This window comes from Mesoplodon densirostris, chromosome 13, assembly GCF_025265405.1.
Source record: "Mesoplodon densirostris isolate mMesDen1 chromosome 13, mMesDen1 primary haplotype, whole genome shotgun sequence".
NCBI classification, from domain to species: Eukaryota; Metazoa; Chordata; class Mammalia; order Artiodactyla; family Ziphiidae; genus Mesoplodon; species Mesoplodon densirostris.
Window position 1 is genome coordinate 63,601,676 of NC_082673.1, and position 27,015 is coordinate 63,628,690.

General features: G+C 34.3%; 1 protein-coding gene across 7 annotated transcripts in view; it reads left to right on the top strand.

Annotated features, from left to right (window-relative positions):
* The window catches only part of OXR1 (oxidation resistance 1), a 457,011-nt gene that overhangs the window by 369,553 nt on the left and 60,443 nt on the right, over positions 1–27,015 (top strand). For all 7 annotated transcript variants that reach the window (XM_060115560.1, XM_060115558.1, XM_060115561.1 and 4 more), the window contains 4 exons: positions 7,663–7,745; positions 12,638–12,745; positions 14,620–14,733; positions 22,270–22,422. In XM_060115560.1, coding sequence (XP_059971543.1) covers positions 7,663–7,745; positions 12,638–12,745; positions 14,620–14,733; positions 22,270–22,422 — 458 coding nt within the window. The remainder of the gene's footprint in view (positions 1–7,662; positions 7,746–12,637; positions 12,746–14,619; positions 14,734–22,269; positions 22,423–27,015) is intronic.

Genomic DNA, 27,015 nt, shown 5'->3' on the forward strand with positions numbered 1-27,015 from the left:
CTCCTTGTGCACCCCGAAACAATGGTCTCTTGCCTCTTAGGCAGGTGCAGACTTTTTCCCAGACTCCCTCCCAGCTAGCTGTGGCACACCAGCCCCCTTCAGGCTGTGTTCACTCAGCCAACCCCAGTCCTCTCCCTGGGATCCAACCGAAGCTGGAGCCTCAGCTCCCAGCCCCCTCCTGCCCCGGTAGGTGAGCAGACAAGCCTCTTGGGCTGGTGAGTGCTGGTTGTCACCGATCCTTTGTGCGTTAATCTCTTTGTTTTGCCCTCTGCACCCCTGTTGCTGTGCTCTCCTCCGTGGCTCTGAAGCTTCTCCCCACCGCCACCCCCCATCTCTGCCAGTGAAGGGGCTTCCTAGTGTGTGGAAACTTTTCCTCCTTCACAGCTCCCTCCCCAAGGTGCAGGTCCTGTCCCTATTCTGTTGTCTCTGTTTTTTCTTCTTTTTTTTGCCCTTTCCAGGTACATGCTAGTTTCTTTCCTTTGGGAGGTCTGAGGTCTTCTGCCAGCATTCCGTAGGTGTTCTGTAGGAGCTGTTCCACATGTAGATGTATTTCTGATGTATTTGTGTGGAGGAAGGTGATCACCACGTCTTACTCTTCTGCCATCTTGAAGGTCTATGTCAGTTTTGGTTTTTTTTTTGTTTTTTTGCTGTACGCGGGCCTCTCACTGTTGTGGCCTCCCCCGTCGCGGAGCACAGGCTCCGGACACGCAGGCCCAGCGGCCATGGCTCACGGGCCCAGCCGCTCCGCGGCACGCGGGATCCTCCCGGACCGGGGCACGAACCCGTGTCCCCTGCATCGGCAGGTGGACTCTCAACCACTGCGCCACAGACTCTCAACCACTGTGCCACCAGGGAAGCCCTATGTCAGTATTTTTAAATCATCAAACTTTTTATCAGTAGCTAATACCTAAATTACAATATTCATTTATACTAGGTGTCTTTTCGTATATTAAAACCTCATACAGTTTTCATTGTTGGTTTTCAGCCTTGCTTTCTTCTTCCAGTTTGCCTTTCCCATTCTATTACCAACATGATTTTTAATTTAAAGTCTGATACTGCTTTCTCAGTTCTCTACTTAAAAATCTTTTGGGACTTCTCTGTCTGGTAATAGCAAGCTAGGTAATTCAGACTGTCCTGCTCAGAACAATTTAAAAAGCTGGGCCAGGGCTTCCCTGGTGGCGCAGTGGTTGAGAGTCCACCTGCTGATGCAGGGGACACGGGTTCGTGCCCCAGTCTGGGAGGATCCCACATGCCGCGGAGCGGCTGGGCCCGTGAGCCATGGCCTCTGAGCCTGCGCGTCCAGAGCCTGTGCCCCGCAACGGGAGAGGCCACAACAGTGAGAGGCCCGCGTACAGCAAAAAAAAAAAAAAAAAAAAAAACCTGGGCCAGTCATTAAAAAGTCTACAAATAACAAATCCTGGAGAGGATGTGGAGAAAAGGGAACTCTCCTATGCTGTTGGTGGGAGTGTAAATTGGTGCAGCCACTGTGGAAAACAGTATGAAGTTTACTTAGTAAACTAAAAATAGAGTTGTCGTATGATCCAGCAATCTGACTCCTGGGCATATATCCGGTGAAAACACTAATTTTGAAAGATACATGCACCCCAGTGTTCACAGCAGCACTATTTACAATAGCCAAGACATGGAAGCAACATAAATGCCTATCTACAGATGAATGGATAAAGATGTGGTATATATGCCCAATAAAATACCACTAAGCCATAAAAAAGAATGAAATAATGCCATTTGTAGCAACTTGGATGGACCTAGAGATTATGATACCAAGTGAACTAAGTCAGAAAGAGAAAGACAAATAACCATATGATATTGCTTATATGTGGAATCTAAAATATGATACAAATGAACTTATATACAAAACAGAGGCAGACTCATAGACTTAGAAAACAAATGCATGGTTACCAAAGGGTAAGGGAGGTGGGGGAGGGACAAAGTAGGAGTTTGGGATTAGCAGACATAAACTACTATATATAAAATAGTTAAACAAGGTCCTACTGTATAGCACAGGGAACTATATTCAATATCCTGTAATAAACCACAATGGAAAAGAATATGAAAATAAATATGTATATATATGTATAACTAAAACACTTTCCTGTAGATCAGAAACTAACACAATATTGTAAATCAACTATACTTCAATTATAAATAAATAAAGAGCTGAGTGAAAACAAAACAAATTTTATTGAGGGTATTAGAATGCTAACTGATATGACTAGATTAGGATCTGAGTGCTGACAGAGGCCCAAGGAGGAGCAGCTCCAATTTGGGATTGCTTTTTTTCCCTGGGGGTTGTGTTGATTCCAGAGGCAGCAGCTGAGAGATTGAGGTGCTTTTGGTAGCCTGTTGGGTATAAGGAGACAGGGACAGAGTACAAGACCCACCACAGGAGAGGGGTGAGCTCCTCTCACTTGGGACCCCAAAATGCTGTACCTTAGGATACAGAAAAACTGAAGTGGCTAGGCTCTCATAGGATGGTAGCTCAGCTTTAAATTATCATTCCTGCAACTGCATTAGTAAGATCTCGTATTGCTAGTGTCCTCAAGTATTTGGCAGAAACAAACATCTTTTCTGGAGAAATACAGCTTTCTTTGTGTCAAATTCTGTCTATAGACCATTTTTCAAATTTAGTATCCACTATATAAAATATAATTAGGCACCTGACAAGATAGCAGAAAAAACAAGAAAATAGAAACAGACCCACAGGAACTCTGTATCTTGTAGTTATCAGATTTAAAATAGCTGTGTTGAGAATTTTGAGCTAATTAAGAGTTTTGTAGTGGTACAAACTATAAAAAATAAAAATGGATATTCTAAAATTGAAAAATGTAATCTAATTTTTTAGATTAATGTAATTTAAAGGTCTTAATTAGGATCTTTGTGGATGAAGTTAACAGCAAATTAGCGACCACAGAAGAGAGAATTAGTGAATTGAAAGATAGGTCAGAAGAAAATATCCAGAATAAAGAGAGAGGGACAAAAAAATGGAAAATAAAGGAGGGGGTAAGCTTAATAGAAAATATAATTAGAAGTTCTTGGGACTTCCCTGGTGGCACAACGCAGGGGATATGGGTTCAATCCCTGTCCGGGAAGATCCCACATGCCACGGAGCAACTAAGCCCATGCGCCACAACTACTGAGCCTACGCTCTAGAGCCCATGAGCCACAACTGCTGAGCTCACGCGCCGCAATTACTGAAGCCCGGTTGCTCTAGGGCTCGCGTGCTGCAGCTACTGAGCCTACATGTCACTCCGCAACAAGAGAAGCCACCTCAATGAGAAGCCTGCGCACCACAACGAAGAGTAGCCCCTGCTTGCCACAACTGGAGAAAGCCCATGCCCAGCAATGAAGACCCAACACAGCCAAAAAAGAAAAAAAAGATTTAATTAGAAGTTATAATGTGTGTATATTTGAGTCCCCAAATGAAAGGAGAGAAGGGGGGCAAAAGTATTATTTAATGAGAGAATGGCTGAAAACTCCAAGACTGATGAAATACTTTAATTCACAGATTCAAGCATCCCTACAGGCCCCTAGTGGAATCAATACAAATCTTACTAAAGATGAAAAATCTTAAAAGCAATCAGAACAAGTAGTCAATGATGTAGTGATAAGATTGACAGTTGATTTCTCAACAGAAACAGTGGAAACTAAATGGCAGGGGAAAATACCTACCAGCTTAGAATCCATCCCCTGTGAAATTACCCAGAGCTGCAATTAAAATGGTAAATATGAGGGCAAAACTAAATGAATGTTGACTGTCTAGAAAAATAATAATGTCTCACAGTGTTTTTAAATACACATACATGTAATTAAAGTATGTAATAACAATTGCATATAAGTCTTGGTAAAGGCCCATAGTTTCTAACATCCTTACATTATCCAGAAAGATGATAAAAGTGCTAATTAATATTAGATAGTGAAAAATTAGTAATTTAGGCTGTAATCTATGGGATGACCACTAATATAATAGTTAAAGAGTATGTCAAACTTTAAGGCAAAAAATATTGTAAGAAAAGTTTCAATATACCGGGAAGATGAAATCTAAAACAATTAGTAGGTGTTCAGTTCTTAATTTGTATGAACGTAATATCACGGTTTCAAAATATAGAAAGCAAAGTAAGGAGACTTAGGAGGACCTGAATAACCCGCAATCATAGTGGGAGATTTTAACAGTCTCTATCAGTAATTTAAAGAATAAGCATGCAGAAGCAAACCAATATGGATGTAGAAGATTTGAACAACAAAATCAGCAAACTTAATCTCATGGATGTGGAGATAGTGTGTGTGTGTATGTATGCATATCCACACATACAAACATACATATAACACTACAGTACAGAATACACATTCTTTTCAAGCACGTATGGAGCATTTACTAAATTTATATGTGATTATAGAGCAAGTTGCAACGAATTTTATAGGTTTTAACTATTTAAGAGTGTTTTTTTCACCACAGTACAATTAAGCTAGAAATCAGTAACCAAAATATAAAAATTTTAAATTGTCATAGATTGGCAAATTAAGCAATATTCTCTAAATAGCAAAAGAAGAAATAGGGTAAAAGCCATAAAATATTTTGGATGGAATTATTAAAATACAGTGTATCAAAACTTGGATGCAGTCTAGATGGGAATTTCTTGTTTTAGATTATATATATTAAGTTTTTGCTTCTGGTAATGATGGGGTAAAATCTAACTCCCTGCTCTTTCCACTATACCAGATAATTATATCTCAGGGAAAGTCATATATATTCATTTATTTATCAGATATTTATTGAACACCTACTATATGTCATGCTTACTACTGTATTAGGTGCTGGGTATATAGCATTGTTTCTCAGCCTCAGCAGTGTTGACATTGTGACATTGTTATTTTTGGGGGGGGGGACTGTTGTGTTCATTGTTTAGCACACAATGTTTAGCAGTATCCACAGCCTATACCCATTAGATGCCAGTAATACTCCTTCATTTTGATAACCAAAATTGTGCCTTGGTTTTCTCAGTTGTAAAATGGGGATAATAATGATACCCACTTTATAAGGTTGATTAATTAGGTAAGACAATAAGTAAATATAAAGTCCTTAGAATAGTGCCTGGAATATGCTAGGCACTTGGTAAATGTTAACTATTATTTTGATTGTCAAATATCTATGCATTTCTAAACTGTAATAATTTTTGTAAAGAAGAAAAATAGGACCTCTCCTTTCCATACTCCCAATCTAGATTCATGTTTGCTGGCAACTGTCTTTAAAAGGGTATTATAAAGTTACCATGTAAGAGAGGGTATTATAAGGTTACCAAGTAAGAGACGGGACTAGGTAACAGCTGTGATCACTTTCAACTCTCAAGTATTGTGATTATATTGTCATATTGATAGAAAAGAATGATCAGAGTATTTCATTGTACTCTGGTACTTATATTTGTGAATACATGTTTTAATATTGGTTATTAAAATAATTTTAGAACTATTTTTATAATAAATATTATTACAATATATTTTACAATTTTAAATTATTAAAGTAAATACTTTGAATTTGTTTGAAACTTTAAACTGCAGAAAACTGGTATGTTGGTTTTTTTGCTCTGAACTGCACTCCATGGCGAACTTTTGAAAATGGTAGTGCAGTTGCAAACTTAATTGTGATTAAATGTTTAATGAACTCTTTAACGGATTGAAAAACTACTGTTAGACAAATAAGTATAGACTAATGTTTACGCCTGAAATCAATTAAGAAGGGATATATATTACTAGTTAAAAGTAATCTGTAATTGTATTTTGCATTGCTTTTAAATTGCAAAATGAGGAAAGTGTTTTTGGCTCCTGCTGTTTATGAAATAGCAGAAATAAATTAATTTTTAAAAATTATTTAAAAGTAGTTTTAATGTTTTATCACAAAAAATCAAATTCACATATATGCTGTTCATTGGAGAAAATATTAGAATATAGTGATAAGCAAAAATATTGTCTTTCACTAAGAATTGTACCATTTTGCATTCTCACCATACCTTTAGAAAAATGCCTCTTTTTCTACAGCCAGACGGTATATATATATTTTTTTCCTTTGTCCACTTTTCTTTCAAAAAAAAAATGGCTATAAGAATTGTGGCAGTTCTAGGTACAGTTCAAGTTGTAGCTTCAAAACATTAGTTCATTCAAATGTGATGCTTACCTTGTGTCAGGCTCTTTGTTAGGCACTGAGAAGTCGTTGTAAACAAAGCAAGCACGGTGTTTTATAGGTTACAGTTTAGTGGGAGAGATTTAAAAAGAAACTTTAAACTGTGCCAGATGCTGTGAAGGAGACAAAGATGCTCTGTGACTAATAACAGAGATCTGGCTTAGCCTGGGTGATCAGGAAGGTTTTAGGACAGCCTTTTTAAATATTGCAGAGCTAACTGACTTCTTTCGGATTCAGACTTGATTATTAATACTATTTTTGTTATTGTTAATGCTTCATTAGAACCATTCACCCAACTGAGCTAATTAGATATATATAAGCAAACTCTAGTATGGTCAAAATGTCAATTAAGATTGGATAGGTGGGGCTTCCCTGGTGGCGCAGTGGTTGAGAGTCCACCTGCCGATGCAGGGGACACGGGTTCGTGCCCCGGTCCGGGAAGATCCCACATGCCGCAGAGCGGCTGGGCCCGTGAGCCATGGCTGCTGAGCCTGAGTGTCCGGAGCCTGTGCTCCGCAACGGGCGAGACCACAGCAGTGAGAGGCCCGCGTACCGCAAAAAAATATATATATATATTGGACAGGTGGAGAACAATGAAGTAGATATTTTCTAGATTCTTTAGGCTTAGGTAGAACTAATTTTTCTTTGAAAATTACTGTTTTAATCTTATAAAAATTGAGTGTGAGTATAGCATTTTGCTATGTTTACTATCTTACTCAGTTTTGAGTTTTTTATTAGTTTTTTAGAGATTGATTTTATTTAAAATTGTTTAGATAGGAGTGGTATTTTATCAGTTCAGTGCAATCTGTTACATGAAGTATAGATGAGAAGATTAACATTAGTGCAAAATTTAAACTAAAACAGATACCATAAACTTGGTGGTAATGATGTGTTCAAGTGAAATGTCTTGATAAGCAAGTGAAAAATAGTTGGCACTCTATCTGAAATGAAGTGCATAAAAGTATGTTTGTATATGAAAGAGTATCTTAATCTACTTCATGGTATATGTAAGGAATTCAGTAATTTAATACAATTCCATAGAGACGACTCTGCTTTTACTATGATTGTAGAAGTAGAGACACTGTGAAGATTAATGTTACATGTTTCAGACTTGGTTTGGTTAAAATCTTCAAATATAGTTTTACTATAATCAGGTTAGATGTGTTGAAAGATATGGCCCTTAATTTACTTTTTAATACCTTCCTTTCAGCTGACAGTTACTTAGGTTTTGAATTGACTTCCAGTTACTAATAGTGTTTCATACTGGTCAGTTCGTAAAGCAAGCAGGAAGGAAGTACATTTACTTATTTTGATACTCGGTTGTGTTTTAGAGTAGAGAATCCTAAGTAGCAAGCTGTATTACTGGTGAATCCAGTAGATACCTGCCCAGTGAGCTCTATTTAGCAGTCCTTGACATTACTGTGAAAGGAAAATTAATTTAATAGGGTTTTGCATCATTTTTTTTTCAGACACTGGCCAAAAGAAGACCCTAGACAAGAAAGATGGGAGAAGAATGTCTTTTCAGAAACCCAAAGGGACTACTGAATATACTGTAAGTTATTTGTTTTGAAAAAGCTGATTTCTCTTTGTGATAGTCTTATTTGAGACATTCTTTGCTTATGCTGTAAATAAGACAATGGTTCCTAATTGCCTTATTTTAAAAATCTGTACACCACTTTCGATAACTGTTTTACTAATAATAATGATACTTCAGTTCTTAACTGTATTTTAGGATTTTTTTTTTTCCTTAAAGAAATATGTTGGGGCTTCCCTGGTGGCGCAGTGGTTGAGAGTCTGCCTGCCGATGCAGGGAACACGGTTTCGTGCCCCGGTCTGGGAAGACCCCACATGCCGCAGAGCGGCTGGGCCCGTGAGCCATGGCCACGGAGCCTGTGCTCCGCAACAGGAGAGGCCGCAACAGTGAGAGGCCCGCGTACCGCAAAAAAAAAAAAAAAAAAGAAAAAAGTTATTAAGTGTGATATAAACATAATTATTCTAGCAAATTTAACAAAATGATAATTTACTTGGAGTTAAAGTTCCTGTGGTACAATAATTTTTTATTAGGTTAGACTTTTAGGGAAATATTTACTTTTTTAGAAATGTGATCTTCATTATATTCCCAGCAGTGCTAACGATAATGAAAATGGCAGATAGAATACGGAAAAAACAAGTTTATATTAATTTTCCAGAATAACCTCTCACATTAGATTATTTGCACTGATTAATGGCTAAGTTTCTATGTTCTTGAAATGACCCTCAAATTTCCTTGCATTCAGCTTTCCACATTTCTGGTTACTATGGAAAACTGAACTTTAGTCTGTGATGTGCTGCTTCTTTGATTGAATGTAAATGTTGTTAGATAATTTTAACATGTTAAAAATCTGTTACTTTAACTGAGCTTAATTTGTGTTATTTTATGTTTTTCTAATATGTTATTGTAACTGTATTAAGAAAATAGCAAGTTGAAACAATTTATACATTTTTGTCATCACGAAGTCTTCCAATCTTGGTTTGAGTCTTGATTATTTTTCATAAATTCTAAAAATTGAACAAATTATCAAAACCTTGAGTTATACTTTATTTTCATATACTGTATAATTGACAGTTTGAGATTTTAAGTATTTTAAAAAGGTTTGAAACCAGATAATTTAAGGTAGAATTATATTTACTACTATCAAAAGAATCTCCTCTTAAACATATTATAAACTTGAGTGTGCTTGTACCTTCTCTGCATGATTGAGAAATTGAGAATATAAATTCAGACAGTAAAATATTGAGTAATGTAGTTTGATGTATTCATTAGTGTTTATTAAGACATAAGAATGTAGGCATGAGGCATAAGATGTTATCTACATATGTAATCCTGTGGTTTTGAAGAATTACAAAAGTTTAGTTGGTTTTGAATTCAGGAGTTTACCAATTTTTTTCTTGTAATTCAATAAAACTTGTGTTATCGGTAGCAAATTTAAATTTAAATTAAGAACCATTATTTTGGGCAAAGGTTAATTGAAACTTGGCTATTTGTATCCTTGGGTTCTGCATCAACGGATTCAGCCAACCATGGATGGAAATATTTGGGGAAAAAAAATTCCAGAAAGTTCTGAAAAGCAAAACTTGAATTTCCCTTACTGGCCACTATTTGCATACATTGTATTAGGTATTGTAAGTAATCTAGAGATGATTTAATGTATATGGAGGATGTGTGTAGGTTATATGCAAATAACTATGCCATTTTATATAAGGGACTTAAGCACCCATGGATTTTGATATCTGTGGGGATCCTGGAACAAATCCCCTGGGATACTGAGGAATTACTATATATTTTTTCTTATGTTATAAATGACCTTTGGGAGATAATCAGTTACTGATAAGAAAAGTTATAAAACATCCTCTAGGAGATCTTTGTTTTCATTTTTTATCCCTTTGTTTATTCCCGATGCCATATCCTAAAGAAAGAAACAGATGTGTTTCTAAAACTAAGATATTACTGTCTTCTATTCTTATTATAATTTGTAAGATCTTCGTATAATATCTTTATATAAGGTACATAACATGATTTTTATATTTGGGAAAATATATATTTTTCTATATTTCTTTTGAAATCTTTTAATATCACAGTGTACTCTCAACATTTACTTATTCTAAAATATTTATGGTTTAGCTTAAATGTATTTCCAGACCACCTAAATATAGTATAAATTAGTCATTGTACCTTAGATAGCTTTAAAGTTAAAATCATACATATATATTATATATGTGTTTATATATGCACATACACGCCTAGTTTTTAACTATAAAATTACTTTCAGGAGGATCAAGTAGACCTTGAAAATGCTATACATAACCATTTTCTTCCTAGTTAATTTAATATCCCTGTACCATTCTACCGAAAGCCTTGTCCAAGGTCACTAATGATTTTCTAATTATCAAACCTGGTGGCTTTTTCTTTGTTGTTGCATAACACTTACTGTTCCTTCTTTCTGGTTTTACTTTCCTTCTCAATGTTCTTTAATGTATCTTTCAGTGAGGATCTGTGAATGGATAATCAGGCAGCATCTGAAAAGTCTTCATTGCACCCTCATTCCTGGTAGTTGAGCTGCCTATAGATTATTAGGTTAACAGTTATTTTCTATCAGCACTTTGTCAGTTATCTATTATCTTATGCCCTTCTGTTGCATTTTTATTTTTGTTCATTTCTAGGCAGTCTTCTTTTTTTAGATTGTTTTTTGAAGTTTACTTCTTGTCCTTACAGTTCTATAGTGCCACTGTGATAAGTCTAGATTCAGACAAATTTTTATCTTACTTATTCTGTTTCTTCACTCTAAGGAATCATGCCATTCATAAATTCTGGAAAATTATCAGCCATTATTTCTTTGATTATATACTGTCCTTTCTCAATTTATTCTTGAAACTAATTGTACTACATTTTGCTATCATTATGCTTCATTGCCCTGTTCTTGCTAACATTTTGACTGTATCTTACACCTCTTTCACTGGTTGTTCTGCTCTTGTTGATTCCAAATGTGAGTGGTTCCTTGTATCTTTTCACTTTCCCATTTACATTCTGCAACTTGGAGAGCTTAAGAACTTTACTGTATGAAGTAAGACCCAAACTTTTTTCTATTTCTGCCTTTCTAGATGCTTACATTTCCTACCACCACTTCATATGTAACAAATTATAGCAAACCTTTTACCAATTTTTTCTTCATCCTTGCCTAATGCTTTATTTTCTTGTTTCCATTTTCCTTCAATCTGTTGTTCATCCAGGTTGGAATTTTTGGATTTAGCATCAGTTGATCATTAATGTTTGCACCTCTGACGTAATACAACTAGTGCTCTATTACAACCTCATTCAATCCATTCCTGTTTTCTCTTGAGTCTTATCTGAAAATCTTATACCTTTATCTCTTTCTTTACATTTGTATGACCTTAAAGATGATCTGCTGCTGTAGTATTACATTGGTTTTTCTGCATCCATTCTCTTGTGTCATTAATCATAGACCTGTAGCCACTAATCGAAGATGCCACTCGGCCTAACTTCCTTGCTTCATATTGGTGTTTTTATTGCTTTCATTACCACAACTGATAGGATCATTGTGAAGATGAAATGTGTGTTAATTAATATGAACTTTGTAAACTTCCAGATGTTTCTGCAAAGTAAAATTGGTTTATAGAGAGCTTTTACATACATTATCTCAATGAGGTAGGTGACATACCATCTCATTTCATAGATGAGAAAGTGTGCATGGAAGAAGAGAGCAGAGCTGGATTATTAGTCTGTGTCTTTGGCATCAATTTGGTTTTACAAAACTATTAAAGAAAAAAATATGTATTTATTGTTTGTTTGTTTTTTTACCCCCACATACATATCTACTTTTCCTGATTTTCGAAGTCTTTTACAGTCTAATTCAAAATGCCCTTTCAATCTCATCCTTTTTTGAGATTTGGCTCTACTTACCTTCCTAAAATCCTAAATTCATGAGTGTACCCTGGATGGTTTAGGAGGAAGAGACAGTATCCCACAAAAGTGTTTTGTTCTTTTCTGTCTCCTGATATGTCAGTTCTGTTCTCTTCACTTTGAATGTTCTTCCCTTCTCTCTACTTCTCAAATTCCTGCCCCTTCTTCAAGATAGCTTTAAATCTTTTCCATAAAGTCTTTCTTGGACAATTTGGAGCAGATATGTTGCTCTGTCTGCTCAGAGCTTCTGTTGCATTTGTTGTTTCATTTAAATTGCTCTTTATCTTTTATATAACCTTTTTTGTCTTTCTTATTTTCTAACTAGATTGTAAATCCCTTATACCCTAAAACCACTTCATTGGACTTTATCATTCTCTACAGAGGTGCTTTATGTATAGAGAATTCTGAAGGAATACATTGATCAAATGACTTTTTCTTTCAGGATAATTGACAATTAAATACCATGATTTAAGATTTCTATAAATATGATCATTAAAATATACTGATTCAAAAACATATTCCTCAGCTTTGGTTCAAATATATTTTCTAATTTATCTATTTAAATGGCAGATTATGTAAAGATCATTAGAAACAGCACTTTAAGTTTAAGTTTAATACAGGCATACTTTGCTAAAGTAAAATTAGCTTCTAGAAGTTACATATGTTTTACAAACTATATTTTAAAATCTTTGTAAAATAAAAATCACTTGTTTGTGTTTTGAAAATTATATTTTGTATTTTGAAATTGCTTGAAGTAGAGGCCTACATGTAATTGTGATGTATTATGATAAAGCATATACTCTGTATCATAATAGGTTGAGATCAGTTGCTAACAAACACAAAATTTGTCAAGTTATCCTATCTCTAAAGATGGAAATACCAGTTATTTAGTCAAATGTAAAATTGGTCCATAGACATATTAATGATCATTAAACCTCATGGTTTAGTTTTTCTGTTTTAACAGATTTTCTTTTTCTCTTAAACAGGTTGAATCAAGGGATTCTTTGAATAGTATAGCCCTGAAATTTGATACAACGCCCAACGAACTTGTTCAGTTAAATAAGTTATTCTCCCGAGCAGTTGTTACTGGACAGGTATCTTTTTTTTAATGCATTGATGGTTAGAAGCAGCATCAGTTGTAAGACAAAAAGTATCCATTGCAATATAGTTAATTTAAGAAGAGTAATTTTATGCATACTTTGAACAAATCACATTGGTTCTAGAATAGAAAATTAAATGTCACTTATATCCATGTGAATTTTTCTTAATACATATTGAAAATAACTGTTGTCTTTTCAAATATAGTTTTAAAGAGCTTTAAAAAATATTCAAAGCAGTACATGTACCTGATAAAAAATTCAAACTTTTTTAAAGGTAGTTTATCTCAGACTTACAGTTTCCTTTTCCAGAAGCAACCACAGTTACCAATATGTATCCCCTTCCAAAAATATTCTAGCCTTTCTTTCTTCTTTAAAAAAAAATAAATAACTTTGATTCTGGAAAAATGTTCTATTTAAGCATAACTCAATCTCAGACTTTTTCATGTATGTAAAGTATTGCACTCTATTAATATATAGGCATGCCTTGGAAATATTGTGGATTTGGTTCCAGACCACTGCAGTAAAGCAGATATCACAATAAAGCGAGTCATAGAATTATTTAGTTTCCTAGTGTGTATAAAAGTTATATTTACACTACACTGTAGTCTGCTAAGTGTGCAATAGCATTATGTCTAAAAAAAGTACATACCTTGGGCTTCCCTGGTGGCGCAGTAGTTGAGAGTCCACCTGCCGATGCAGGGGACACGGGTTCGTGCCCTGGTCCGGGAAGATCCCACACGCCTCAGAGCGGCTGGGCCCGTGAGCCATGGCCGCTGAGCCTGCGCGTCGGAGCCTGTGGTCTGCAACGGGAGAGGCCACAACAGTAAGAGGCCCACGTACCGCAAAAAAAAAAAAAAAAAAAAAAAAAAGTACATACCTTAATTTTTTTTTTTTTTTTTTTTTTTCTGGCGATACTCGGGCCTCTCACTGTTGTGGCCTCTCCCCTTGCGGAGCACAGGCTCCGGACGCGCAGGCTCATCGGGCATGGCTCACGGGCCCAGCTGCTCCGCGGCATGTGGGAACTTCCCGGACCGGGGCACGAACCTGTGTTCCCTGCATTAGCAGATGGACTCTCAACCACTGCACCACCAGGGAAGCCCCATACCTTAATTTAAAAGTACTTTATTGCTAAAAAATGGTAACCATCATCTGAGCTTTCAGAGAGTCATAATCTTTTTGCAGCAGTCACTAATCACAGATCACCATAACAAATATAATAATAATGAAAAGTTTGAAATATTGGAAGAATCACCAAAATGTAACCCAGGGACAGGAAGTGAGCAAATGCAGTCGAAAAATGGCACTGATAGACTTGCTTGACACAGGGTTGCCACAATCTTTCAGTTTGTAAAAAACGCAGTATCTGCGAAGTCCAATAAGGTGACACAATAAAACGAGGTGTGCCTGTATTATGGTTTGACCAAGCACAGTAAGCTTTAGACTTTCTTTTTTGCGATTGTAAACATTGCTCTAGGAAACACTCTTGTTTGTTTCTCTTTTTCTTTATATGCACGTATATCTATGAAGTCAAATCCTAGAAGTAAAATGGTTCAGTTAAAGGATATGTGCATTTTAAGTTTTGCTGGCTGTTGACAAATTGTCCTTTAAGAGGAACACCCATAATTTATAAGAATTACTGTTTCCCTTCACTGTTGCCCACAGTCTGTGTTATCAAACTTATCTAAATTAAATATCTTTTTAAAAATTTTGTTACAGTTATTTCAGTAATAAACATTCTTTAAATCTGAAGGTTTTAATTGTTAAAATTTATTTCTGAAGATCATTGTTAATGGTGCTTGCTTAGAGAATACCATCTGATGATTAATATTTTAGTTTGACTAAATCTTTATGTGAATATTTTCTTCCAGGTTTTATATGTTCCTGATCCTGAATATGTCTCCAGTGTTGAGAGCTCCCCGTCTCTAAGCCCCATAAGTCCTCTGTCACCAACATCATCCGAGGCTGAACTTGATAAGACCACTGTAAGTTTCCCTTCTTTTCAAAGCTATCAAGAAATGTCACGGTATTTGTATATATCATCATTTTTTAAATCCTACTTTGCCTATGGCTTGAATGAAATTTTACTTTTTTAGTTTGTTAATTAACTTTGTAAATCCCAGTTTTTAAAGTGAAACATTCTTATTAAATCAGACAGCTTAAATTGATCACTGTTGGTGGTAGTAGTAATCCAACGATATTCATCAGCCCTTTTATAAATATCATATAATAATTTAACTAAGAAAGGAATTTTACTTAACAAACATGAGTGTATCATGATAGGAAGTCCATGTCCAATTTGACTTTTATTTGAGTTTCTGTGAATGTTTATATAATACTTAAAACTCTTGAGTTCATTTTTGGCACACTTTAAAAAAATAATTTATGGGGACTTCCCTGGCAGTCCAGTGGTTAAGGCTTCGCACTTCCACTGCAGGGGGCACGGGTTCGATCCCTGGTCGGGGAACTAAGATCCCACATCCCACTGCCAAAGAAAAAAAAAAAGAAAAAAAATTATTATCTTAGTTGTTCTTTAGAATATTAATTCGGAGTAACTAATAGTATATTAATCTATTATTTTTTATTATTTATTAATTTATCTAGGATTTTAAAGGAATAGATGTTCTATATGTTACATTTTACAAATGAATTCCAAGGAAAAAAACTTTATTTAATACTTTTGATTAAAATCCCTCTGACAGGAATTATGTTTTTTTGTGCCTTTCCTGTGTAAAGTAATACTAATCATAATTTCCCATTTTCATAATGACCCAGTGATTATGTTTACATGTAAAAGGTTATTTCTCCATTAACTGGCTAGACTCCTGTGAGAGATTCTTCTGTGTTGCTATGCCGATTTTAGGAGACATCCTTTTCTCTGCCCTAATTTGCACTCAAAGTTTAGGATACCAAATGGCATACTGGTAACAAAACACAAATTATCGGGCTTCCCTGGTGGCGCAGTGGTTGAGAGTCCGCCTGCCGATGCAGGGGACGCGGGTTCGTGCCCCGATCCTGGAAGATCCCACATGCCGCGGAGCGGCTGGGCCCGCGAGCCATGGCCGCGGAGCCTGTGTGTCCGGAGCCTGTGCTCCGCAACGGGAGAGGCCACAGCAGTGAGAGGCCCGCGTACAGCAAAAAAAAAAAAAAAAAAAAAAAAGAAGTAAAAAAACCCCACAAATTATTAATGTTAATTTGCCTATAAATTATTAGGAATTATTAGTTCCTAAGCTCTAGTATTAGACTAGTTCCACTTCTCTCATGGAGTAAAGGACATGATATTATTAATAACTATTTGTTTCCTTGCCTAGGGACTTTTTTCTGTGTGTTTGTGGTGAGGGAGGGAGGGAGGGAGAAATGGGGTCTTTTTCAAATGTTTTATTTGTTGGCTATCTTATAAAAATGACAACTACTTTAGAATACAGCTACATGAAAGGAATATATTACATTTATTTTCATCATCGATGAAAATGGAAGTCAGTTTCTAATGATACTGAACCAAACGATTACTGGACCTTTTTGAACATGTCCATGCCATTTTCCCATGGGACTTAACAAAGAGATATATTCATAAGGGGCAATGACAAAGGAGAGCAGTGTAGCCTTCGGTTAATTTAGCTTGTGTTCCATACCCTAAAGCAAAATTGTGAAAAGCTAGACTACTTACCTGAATTAGTATTCCAACATGGATAGTCTGAGTCCAGAGCCCATGCTTTTTTACTAGCACTTTATAGCTAGAAATTGATAGCTCAGAAACTACTATTGATCAGTAAATAATTGGACCCAACCCAAAAAGATAAGTAATATTCAATCATTGTGAGTGTAGTAAAACCTGTCACTTTTGCGCTATCATCATCTTGTAAAATTTTTTTAATTTAACATTCTTTTGTAAATATAAAAACCTTTTTTGTTTGTTTACCTCCTTTGATTTCTCCTCTCTGCATCTTAAATTTATTTATTATGCTAATGCCATTTTAGGCTAGAACTACTAGTGTGATATATTTAGGATGGAATTCAGAGGGAAAAAACTTTTAAATAAATAATATGGAAAAGTGAAATGGTTTTAAATACTTTTAAATTTCTGCTTATGTTACTATACTCCACTGAAAGATGGGCTAGCAGATAGTTGTATTCTCTTTAATATAAAACACTCTTTAGTATACTCTAATAAATCTAAACGATAATAAAAGTAGAGTACTTATAATGTGGTAAGAAAATATAATTTTGAAATTATATTTCATGGTAGTAAGAAAATATAATTTTGAAAAAAATACTACTAAGAGATTCTATGGAAGGCCTAGAAGGTCTTACAGGAGAAAATATATAAAGCATTAATAGAGTTTAGGCACATTAAAAGCTTCTTTTTAAGCATAGGCAATTATTCTGCTACAGTTACTATTAACATTAAAAAATACTTACTATGCATTTATTAATGAGGAAACTAAGGCATAGAGAGAATGAGTAATTTACACAAGGTCACATACTTAATGAGTGGTAGAGCTGAGATTTAAACCCTGACAGTCTACATCCAGGTTTTGTGTTATATTCTTAACCACTTTTTTAACTAATTGATGAAAGGGTAAGGATTAGCAGTACAGATTCTCTGTGACTGAGACATACAATATAAAATTAAAATATATTTGTCCCAAATTGTAGAAACTAGAAAGTTTGTAGTAAAGAGCTATGTGGAAGTAATGTAGCACATTTTTGCTTACCAAAGCAAAAATAAAAGTAAAGCAGATAATCGGAAGTATTGCTTAAAATGATTAAAAGGTGAACAAAAGCATTGCTTTTTTTTCTCAATATTTAAGATTCTCTGGACTTTTTAATATGTTGTTCTTCTGTTTATGTAACTTAAAAAAATATTATTTGCCTGTATTAATTTCCTAGGATTGCTGTAACAAAGGATTACAAAATGGGTGGTTTAAATCAGAAACTTACCTCACAGTTCTGGAGGCTAGGTGTCTGGAATCAAGATGTTGGCAAGCACCTTGTGGGGGAGGATCCTTCCTTGCCTCTTCTAGCATCTGGTGTTGGCCCACAGTCCTTGTCATTCCTTGTCTTGTTGGACAGATTACTCCAGTTTCTGCCTTTGTATCACATGGCTGTCTTCTTGTGTGTTTGTGTCTTCACATAGTGGTCTCCTCTTCAGATAAGGAAACCAATTAAATTGGATTAAGGGTCCACTCTACTCCTCCTGTGTGACTTCAGCTTAACTCACTTCATCTGTGAAAAGCTGATTTCCAAATAAGATCGCATTCTGAGATGTAGGGGGTTAGGACTTCAGCATATCTTCTTGGGTGACACAGTGAAGTGTCATAACGTTACCTTTTATAAAATTTCAAGAGAACCACATTGTTTAGTCAGGGGACTTTAGAAGATTTTCTAACTCCAGTCAAATAAGGTTTTTTTTAAAAAGACATTCAGTGACTATTCTCTGTACTTATAGATGAGAAAATATATAAAAGAGTGATGTTAATTTCTTACAGGGTTTTGGGGATCTTGAGAATATTTGTGAAATCTAATAAAATAGACCTCCCTCTATTTTAATCATACTAATCACATAATTCATTGACATCCTGAACTTATATACCTGAAAACAGACACTAAAGTAATAGCACACATGCAAGAAGTTAAAAAATTTTAGTTAGAAATATCAGTATAGTTTGAAGAGATTAAATATAGCATATGCTTCAGAAATTGTTCTCACATGTGCCATCCTTAAACTAGTCACAAACATGCCTCTCCCCTCTTTCCCTTCTTCCTTACTTCCACCTCCTTCCTCTCTCTCTCTGTGTATAATATTATATATTTAAACTTAAAATAAATTTAAAATCACTAAAATATATAATATATAAAATATATTTTATCTGATATATAATATATAAATTATAATTTTAAATTTCATGCTTTTAAACCTAAATTTTCATATGTAATTATATATACTTTATTATATAATAAACATAAGCTTATATATTACATATTATATTAAAATAAAGTTAAACAACTATAAATGCCGTATGTATAAATAACACATGAATTATATGTTACCTATATATCGTATAATATAATTTAGCTTTGGTGCTTTTAAACTTAAATACCAGCAGTTTATTAGGGAATTATAATTTTTTTAATATGTGCTTTTTAAATGATGGTGCTATAATTATACCTTAGTTTTACATTCTTAGAACAAAATTTTATATTTGAAATATGTGAAAATATAAAACTTCATAGTAGGACTTTGTATTTATATAGATTTTAGGAAAGCATTTCTTTATATAGAAGAAATTTCTATATTTGTAACATCACAAATAAATAGTTAAATTACTGGGTGAGAGTTTTCTTCTAGATTCTGAAAGCAAGCATTGTTCTCATAATTAGAATTTAAAAATTGATCCTTCTTTGCTTTTTAACCTGGTTGCTAAAAAGCTGAGTGCCAGATCCAAAACTCCAAGTACAACACTTAAAATTGCATATTATTTTTTCTTCACTCTGATATATTTTTTATTTGTATTGTATTTTATTCTGTATGTTTGTTTTAAGAGCCTCAAATTCTTAAGAAGTGGAGTTTAAATAAATTCTGAAAGTGATAGTTAAACATAACAATTTATAGGAAGTAAATGGTACCCATCATATTTATTGGATTGAGTGAAGAAACATAATATACATTGCTTTAAAAATAAACATTTTATTTTAGATTATATATTATATATGTTGTATGAAATAAATATAAATGTTGGTATTTCTGTGCCTGTATGGTTTTTCCTCCTCAAATTTTGTATGCCTTACCTACATGTTACCAGAGAACATTTCTACATATTTTCAATCACTAAAGAACAAAAACTCCATAAAGCCAAGGCAACATGGGAAAAGGAGAGTTTGGAGTTGCTAATTAGCTTATGGTAATGATTTATAATAATACTCTACAAATTATATAATATTTAATCATACTGTACAAAAAAGATGACCATAAGTCAACCTTTTTTGGGTCACTTGTCATAGCATTGCTTTCCTTTTGCACATTTGAACAATTGAGGTGACAATTGAGGCTTGGTAAATAAATATTTATAATCCTATGTTTTTAAGGAACTTTCCATCCCTAGTGGCTAAAACAAAATTGCACAAAGAAGCTTCAGAAAGCACTCAAATAAGCTTATTCAAATCACCTTATTAAGAAGCAGAATCTGTAAATTCACAGAGATACAGAGATACTGATACTTTGGATCATGTACATGTATGTAAGTTAAAATGAGGTCTGATTTCTCTGAACAACTTTGATCTTTTTTAAAGAAATACTCTTTTGTGCTATACTTTGAGCATTCATTAAGCTAATCTCATGTATTCTTTTTAATAGGATTACTTTGACAAGTTGGGATTGCTATTGATACTGAGTTGTAGAATTTGAGACTTTGAGGGAACCTCAGAGATCATGTTGTTCTATGAGGTATATGTTTAAGGAAAATATTTGACAATGTACCCTGATACAGTTTCTGTGAGTAATATGGTTATTTAGTAGATACTGTTGTCACCTGATTTGGGAATAACTGAACAGTCATAGACAAAATTTGTGTATTGCTTTGTGCCAGCTTGCAGGGGGCCCTCTGATGGCTCTGTATTGGCTTTTTTTTTTCCCCTCTGCACGCAATCATTTAGAAGAATGTTTGAAATGGAAAGCATATAGTAGTGCAGTTAAGCTCACTAGTTCATGTGTTGGCAACATGGGTTTTCATCTCAGCTTTATCTTACTCATTGGGCAAGTTACTGAATTTGGCCAAGCATACGTTTCCTTAAAAATTAAGGTAATAGTATATACCTTATGAGTGATTTGAAAATGAAATGGTCTTTATAATATACTTAAATATAAAGGTATTCATAAATGTCAATTAATATTATTATTAATGTCCCTTATTTAATTATCTGTGCTAAATGAATTTATATATGATATAAAACTCTTAGATACAGTAACTACCAGAGACAACAGGATGAATGTAAAGTTATTAGTTTGCATCACAAAATGAAAAGATTGATAATGCTATAACAGTGTCATGCAGCTGTTAAAATATAATTCCATTTTAGGTTTTTTAAAAATATAATTATATCAAAGGTAGCTGTTTTGCAGTGTTCTGAACTGGTCTGCCTTCAAAAAATGTCTGTTGAGTATCTGCCCAAGTGCTTGGGATTCAGCCCTATATTTTAGGAAGAGTATATGAAATTTAGAAAGGAAGTCTAAAAATTCTGTCCTATATAGGACAGTATTTAAGGAATTAGATCCATTTATTAGAGTAGAAAAAGTTATGTTAAAATTTGATAGTTCTTTTCAAGTATCTCAAAGTCTGTGAGACTGAAGAGGGAGCAGTCTTGTTTATTATTTCAAAAGGCCAAATCATAACTATTAGGTATTAATTACAAAGTGGCAGATTTTAGTTCAAAGCTCTGAAGAACCTTGCTACTATGAAAACTATTATATAAGGCATTGTACATTTACTTATAAGGTATGAAATGCCTCTGTGGAGGTATTTAAAACAAAGATTAAAAGGCATCTGTCTAACCTTCCTACATTTGTACAGAATATTGAACTTTGGGAAAACTATGAGAACTTGGATAGAAAAAATTTTAAGTGAAATCTAACATTTTTAAAGATTAAGAATATAAGCAGCAAACTATAGAAAAGCACCAGGGATACCTGTGACTTTGTCCCCAATAGAACTCACATATTTTCAAATCAATTTAGAGTTGTTGTAGATATCACAGAATGTTGTTTATGGCCATGTACTTCAAAATTATCGTTATGAGTCATCACTAATCTTGTTATTTAATGTATTAATAAAGAAGCATATATATCTATAAATAAATATATCTCTGATTAAAAAGTGTTTTGATAATTGTTTCAATATAATTGTTTTTCTTTGTAATTCTATATTTATTTTGAGTATTCAAAAAAAAACATTCTGAAAAGGAGGTCTGTAGGCTTCACTGTAGGAATGGTCCATGGCATCAAAAAAGTTAAGAACCTATGATCTAACTAATTAATACTTTGTAAAATGGTACTGATAAATTCTTTATAGCTTGAGATTTTAACAGGCTCTTCAATGAGTGGATTCTGCTAAATTCCTAGGTTTCACAGACAAGCACTCACCTTTTCTCTGCTCCCAGCACCTGAGGGATATATTAAATGATCAGGACCAGTGATTTGATTCAGGAGCAACTGAATGCGTATGTGTGTGTGTACATACACACACAAACACACACACACACACATATATTATAACCAGTATATATATATTCCCATTAAAAAAATCATTGAAAATGTAAGTGTAAGCTCTATTAGAGGTCTTTACCAAATGTAAAAGAAGTGACATTCTTTCCCATATTTTTTTACATAAAAATGTTTTGAGCTGATCTACAGAATGTGATGAGAAGGAAAAACCCTTACTGGGGAGAGCTATTCATTTGCATTTAAAAGTGTGCTTAGTTTTATTTGGTTCTCTGAAGTGTCTTTATCTTTTTCTTTTTTTTTAAAGAATCCTGATGTAGTCCACCCAAAAGAAGAAACTCTCTCATCTGCTTTTACTGGTATTCGACCTGCACGAGTTGTATCTTCAACTTCTGAGGAGGAAGAAGCATTTACTGAGAAATTTCTTAAAATTAATTGCAGATATATTACCAGTGGCAAGGTAATGGATAAAACTTTAGAAAAAACTTTTAATCATTTTTTATTTATTACTAAAATATGACAGTTTTGCATTTACATTTTTAGTCATCAGCATCAGCACATGATGATCAATTTAAAATAATCTTGTGAAATAGGCAGTCCTATTCCTTCTTCACAGGAAAAAAAAAAAAAACTTTCAGACAAGGTTAACGAGTCCAGGGTTTCTCTATCCTGGCTAGAATTCAAACCCAGTTTGAATCTGTGTTTTATCTACCACATGTTGCTGCTTTTCTAAAGCAGAGAACTTCTAGTCTGCAAAGGGAATTATAGTAAAGTACAATAGTGTTCAAAATAAACTCCAGGTGTTGCTAAGAAAGTAATTATAGTATGATACCCACTTGAGAAGTCACACGTGAGAACCATTTCTTTATAGTCGTAATTCATAAATTATGGGTATTTGAAATAGGTGTTTAGTGCTATAAATTTCCCCCTGTGTACTGTTTTAACTGAATCCACAGTCTTGATATGTTGTATTTTCATTTTCTTTCAGTTCATAATACTTTCTCTTTATTTCTTCTTTGGCCCATGGAATATTTAGAAGTTTCTTAGTTTCCAAATATTTGGTATTTTTCAAGATATCTTTCTGTTACTGATTTCTAATGTTTTTCCATGTGGTTAGAGAACATACTACTATTTGTAGGCTTAACGTTTATGGTGCAAAATGTATTATATCTTGATACATGTTACATGTGCACTTGGAAAGAATGTGTATTCTGCTGTTGGGAGAAATAGTTTATAAATGTCAATTAAACCAAGTTGAGTGTTACTATTGATTTTCTGTCTTTTTGTTCTATCAATTATTGACAGAAGGATGTTGAAATACCTCTATAATTGTGGTTTTGTCTATTTCCCCTTCTAGTTGTGTCAGTTTTTTTGTGTGTATTTTGAAACTCTGTGGTTAGGTATAAAAATGTTTTGGATTCTTATATTGTCTTGATGAATTGACTTGTTTAATTATGAATGACTATTCTTGGTAAAACTCTTTGCTATGAAATCTGCTTTGATGGATACAAATGTAGTCACTTAGCTTCTGTTCAGTTAGTGTTAACTTGATTTATCTCTTCCATTTTTTTACTTTTAGACTGTGTCTTATACTTAAAGTGGGTTTCCATAGTTTACATCAGAACTCACTCTTTGTGTCGTACATTCTATGGGTTTTGAGGAATGTATGATGACATGTATCCACCATTACAGTATCATGCAAAATAGTTTCATTGTCTCCCAAATCCTCTGTGCTCTGTCTGTTCATCCATCCCTTCCTCCGGACTCCTGGAAAGTACTGATCTTTTTGCTGTCTCCATAGTTTTGCCTTTTATACAGTGTCATGCAGTTAGAATCATAAAGTATGATTGAATGATTTCAGAGCGGTTTCTTTCACTTAGCAGTATGCATTTAAGAGCCTTCCATATCTTTCATGGCTTGACAGCTCATTTGTTTTTTATCGCTGTGGATGTACAGTACAACAGTTTATCCATTCACCTACTGAAGGGCATCTTGGTTGCTTCCAAGTTTGGACACTTATGAAGATAGCTGCTATAGACATTAATATGCAGGTTTTGTATAAGTTTTTATTTCCTTTGGTTGAATACTAAGGCATGTGATGGTTAGGTTGTGTGGTAAGACTGTGTTTAGCTCTGTAAGAATCTACCAAACTGCCTTCCAAAAGTGGCTGTTATTTTCCATTCCTGCCAGCAGTCACTGAGAGTTGCTGTTTCTCCACATCCTCACCAGCATTCACCGTGGTCAGTGTTTTAGATTTTAGTTATGCTTATTGGTCTTTAGTGGTAACTCATTTAATTTACATTTCCCTAATGACTTACGATACTGAGCATCTTTTCATTTGCTTATTTGCTATTCATATAGCTTTGGCATTTTCTTTAATTTTTAAAGATATTTTCACAGGGCATAGAATTTTAGGTTGACAGGGTTTTCTTTTCCTTTCTGAACTTTAAAGATGTTTCTTTCAAATCTCTACTGTTTTCTGGCTTGCACTGTTTCTGAAGAGAAGTCTTCTATTATTTTTGTATTTGGTGTGCTGTATAAAATATATATTTTTCTTTGTTTGCATTTAAGATGATGTCTTTATCACTGATTTTGAGCAAGTTGATTTTTTTTTAATTTTATTATTATTTTTTTACATATATATTCTTTTTACAATTCTTTTCCCATTTAGGTTATTACAGAATATTGAGCAGAGTTCCCTGTGGTATACAGTGTTGGTTATCTATTTTAAATATAGTACAGATCACTTCCAAACTCCCAGTCTATCCCTCCCTCCCCACCTTTCCCCACTGGTAACCATAAGTTTGTTCTCTGTGTCTGTGAGTCTGTTCTGTTTTGTAAATAAGTTCATTTGTATCTTTTTTTTTTTTTAGATTCCGCATATAAGCAATATATATTTGTCTTTCTCTGTCTGACTTACTTCACTTAGTATGATAATCTCCAGGTCCATCCATGTTGCTGCAGATGGCATTATTTCATTCTTTTTAATGGCTGAGTAATATTCCATTGTATATGAGTACCACATCTTCTTTATCTGTTCATCTGTTGATGCACATTTAGGTTGCTTCCATGTCTTGGCTGTTGTAAACAGTGCTGCAGTGATCATTGGGGTGCTGCATGTATCTTTTCAAACCATGTTTTTCTCCAGATATATGCCCAGTAGTGGGATTGCTGGATCATATAGTAGCTCTGTTTTTACTTTTTTAAGGAACCTCCATACTGTTCTCCATAGTGCCAATTTACATTCCCACCAACAGTGTAGGAGGGTTCCCTTTTCTCCACACCCTCTCCAGCATTTACTGTTTGTAGATTTTTTTGATGATGGCCATTCTGACTGGTGTGAGGAGATATCTCACTGTAGTTTTGATTTGCATTTCTCTAATAATTAGCAATGTTGAGCATCTTTTCACGTGCCTTTGGCCATCTCTATGTCTTCTTTGGAGAAATGTCTGTTTAGGTCTTCTGCCCATTTTTTGATTGGGTTGTTTGTTTTTTTGATATTGTGGAGCAGTTTAATTATGATGTGCCTTGGTGTGTGTTTCATATTTGTTTTCCTTGGTGTTCGTTCAGCTTCTTGGATCTGTAGGTTTATAGTTTTCATCAAATTTGAAAAAATTTTGGCCATATTTCTTCAAATGTTTTTTCTCCCCCATTCTATCCTCTTCTTTGGAAACTCCAGTTATGCATATTTTAGGTTGCTTGATGTTGTGCTTCATAGCTTACTGATACTCTGCTCTTTCTTTTCCTCTCTCTCCATTTTGGACAATTTCAATTGCTGTATCTTGAAGTTCAGTAATTTATTTTTCTGCCAAATCTAATCTGGTATTCTATCCAGTGTATTTTTCACCTCTAAGTTTAAACTGGGTCGCTTATGTCTCCCACGTCCCTACTTACCATGCAAAATCTTTCTTCTGTATTCTTGAATATATGGACTATAGTTAAAATAATTGTTTTAATGTCTTTTTCTGCCAATTCTTTTCTCTCTTCCACTTTTGGGTTTGTTTCAGTTAATTGATTTTTGTTATTGCTGTGAGCCATATTTTCCTGTTTGTTTGCATGCCTAGTAATTTTTAATTGGATACCAGATATTATGGATTTTATCTTGTTGGGTGCTAGATATTTTTGTATTTCTATACATATTCTTGCACATTTTTCTGTGACACGGTTGTTTCTTGGAAACAGCTTCATCCTATCATGGCTTGCTTTTAAGTTTTGTTAGGCATGACCAGAGCAGCTTTTAAGTCTTTAACTAGTTTTCCCCTTACTGAGACAATACCCTTCTGAGTATTGAGGTGCTGTAAATTACAAGGGTTTTTTCTCTGGTTGGTGAGAACACAAACTATTTCTGACTCTGTGGACTCTAGGGAGTGTTTTCTCGGCTTCTTTGAGTGCTTTTTTTCTCATCCTTGGATAGTTCCTTTCACACAGGTAGCAATCAGTCCTCAGCTGGAACCTTGGAAAAGGATCCTCTGTAGATCTCCAAAGCTTTCTCAGTAGGGAGTGTTCTCTCCTTTCCTGTCTCTATCTGTGGCCAGGAAACTCCACCCAGTGTGCTGGGGCATTTGTAGATCTGATCTTATTTGTTTCCCCTTATTCAGCATTATAGTATCAGAAAAGAGTTATTTCATTTATTTTATGTGTTTTAGTAGCTTTAGGCAGAATTAGTTCTTGGCTAGAAGCAAAATTTTAGTTGGAAGTATTTGAATAACAATTTTGTTTAAGAATCAAAGAAAAGATAAAGTCATTGGCAGGGTTAGAAATGGCTTGCACTGGTGTTCTTGAAACATAATCTGTTGTAAGAAAGTAAGCAGGAAAAGATGCTTTCTCATACAAGTCATCTTGTTTCTTCTTCTTACAGGTTGATTGTAGTAAAGATTATTTATAGAAAATTATGGAAATTTATCAACAATTATTGTAATGGTTAAATTACTGTGGACTTAAGACTGAAAAAAAATCAGTACAAGCTTTTATTTCTCCTGGGATGAGTTCCCAAATCATAGTCTTTTATCTTTTAGTATTTACAGAAATATTGTAATGTAAGTGGTAACTTTTC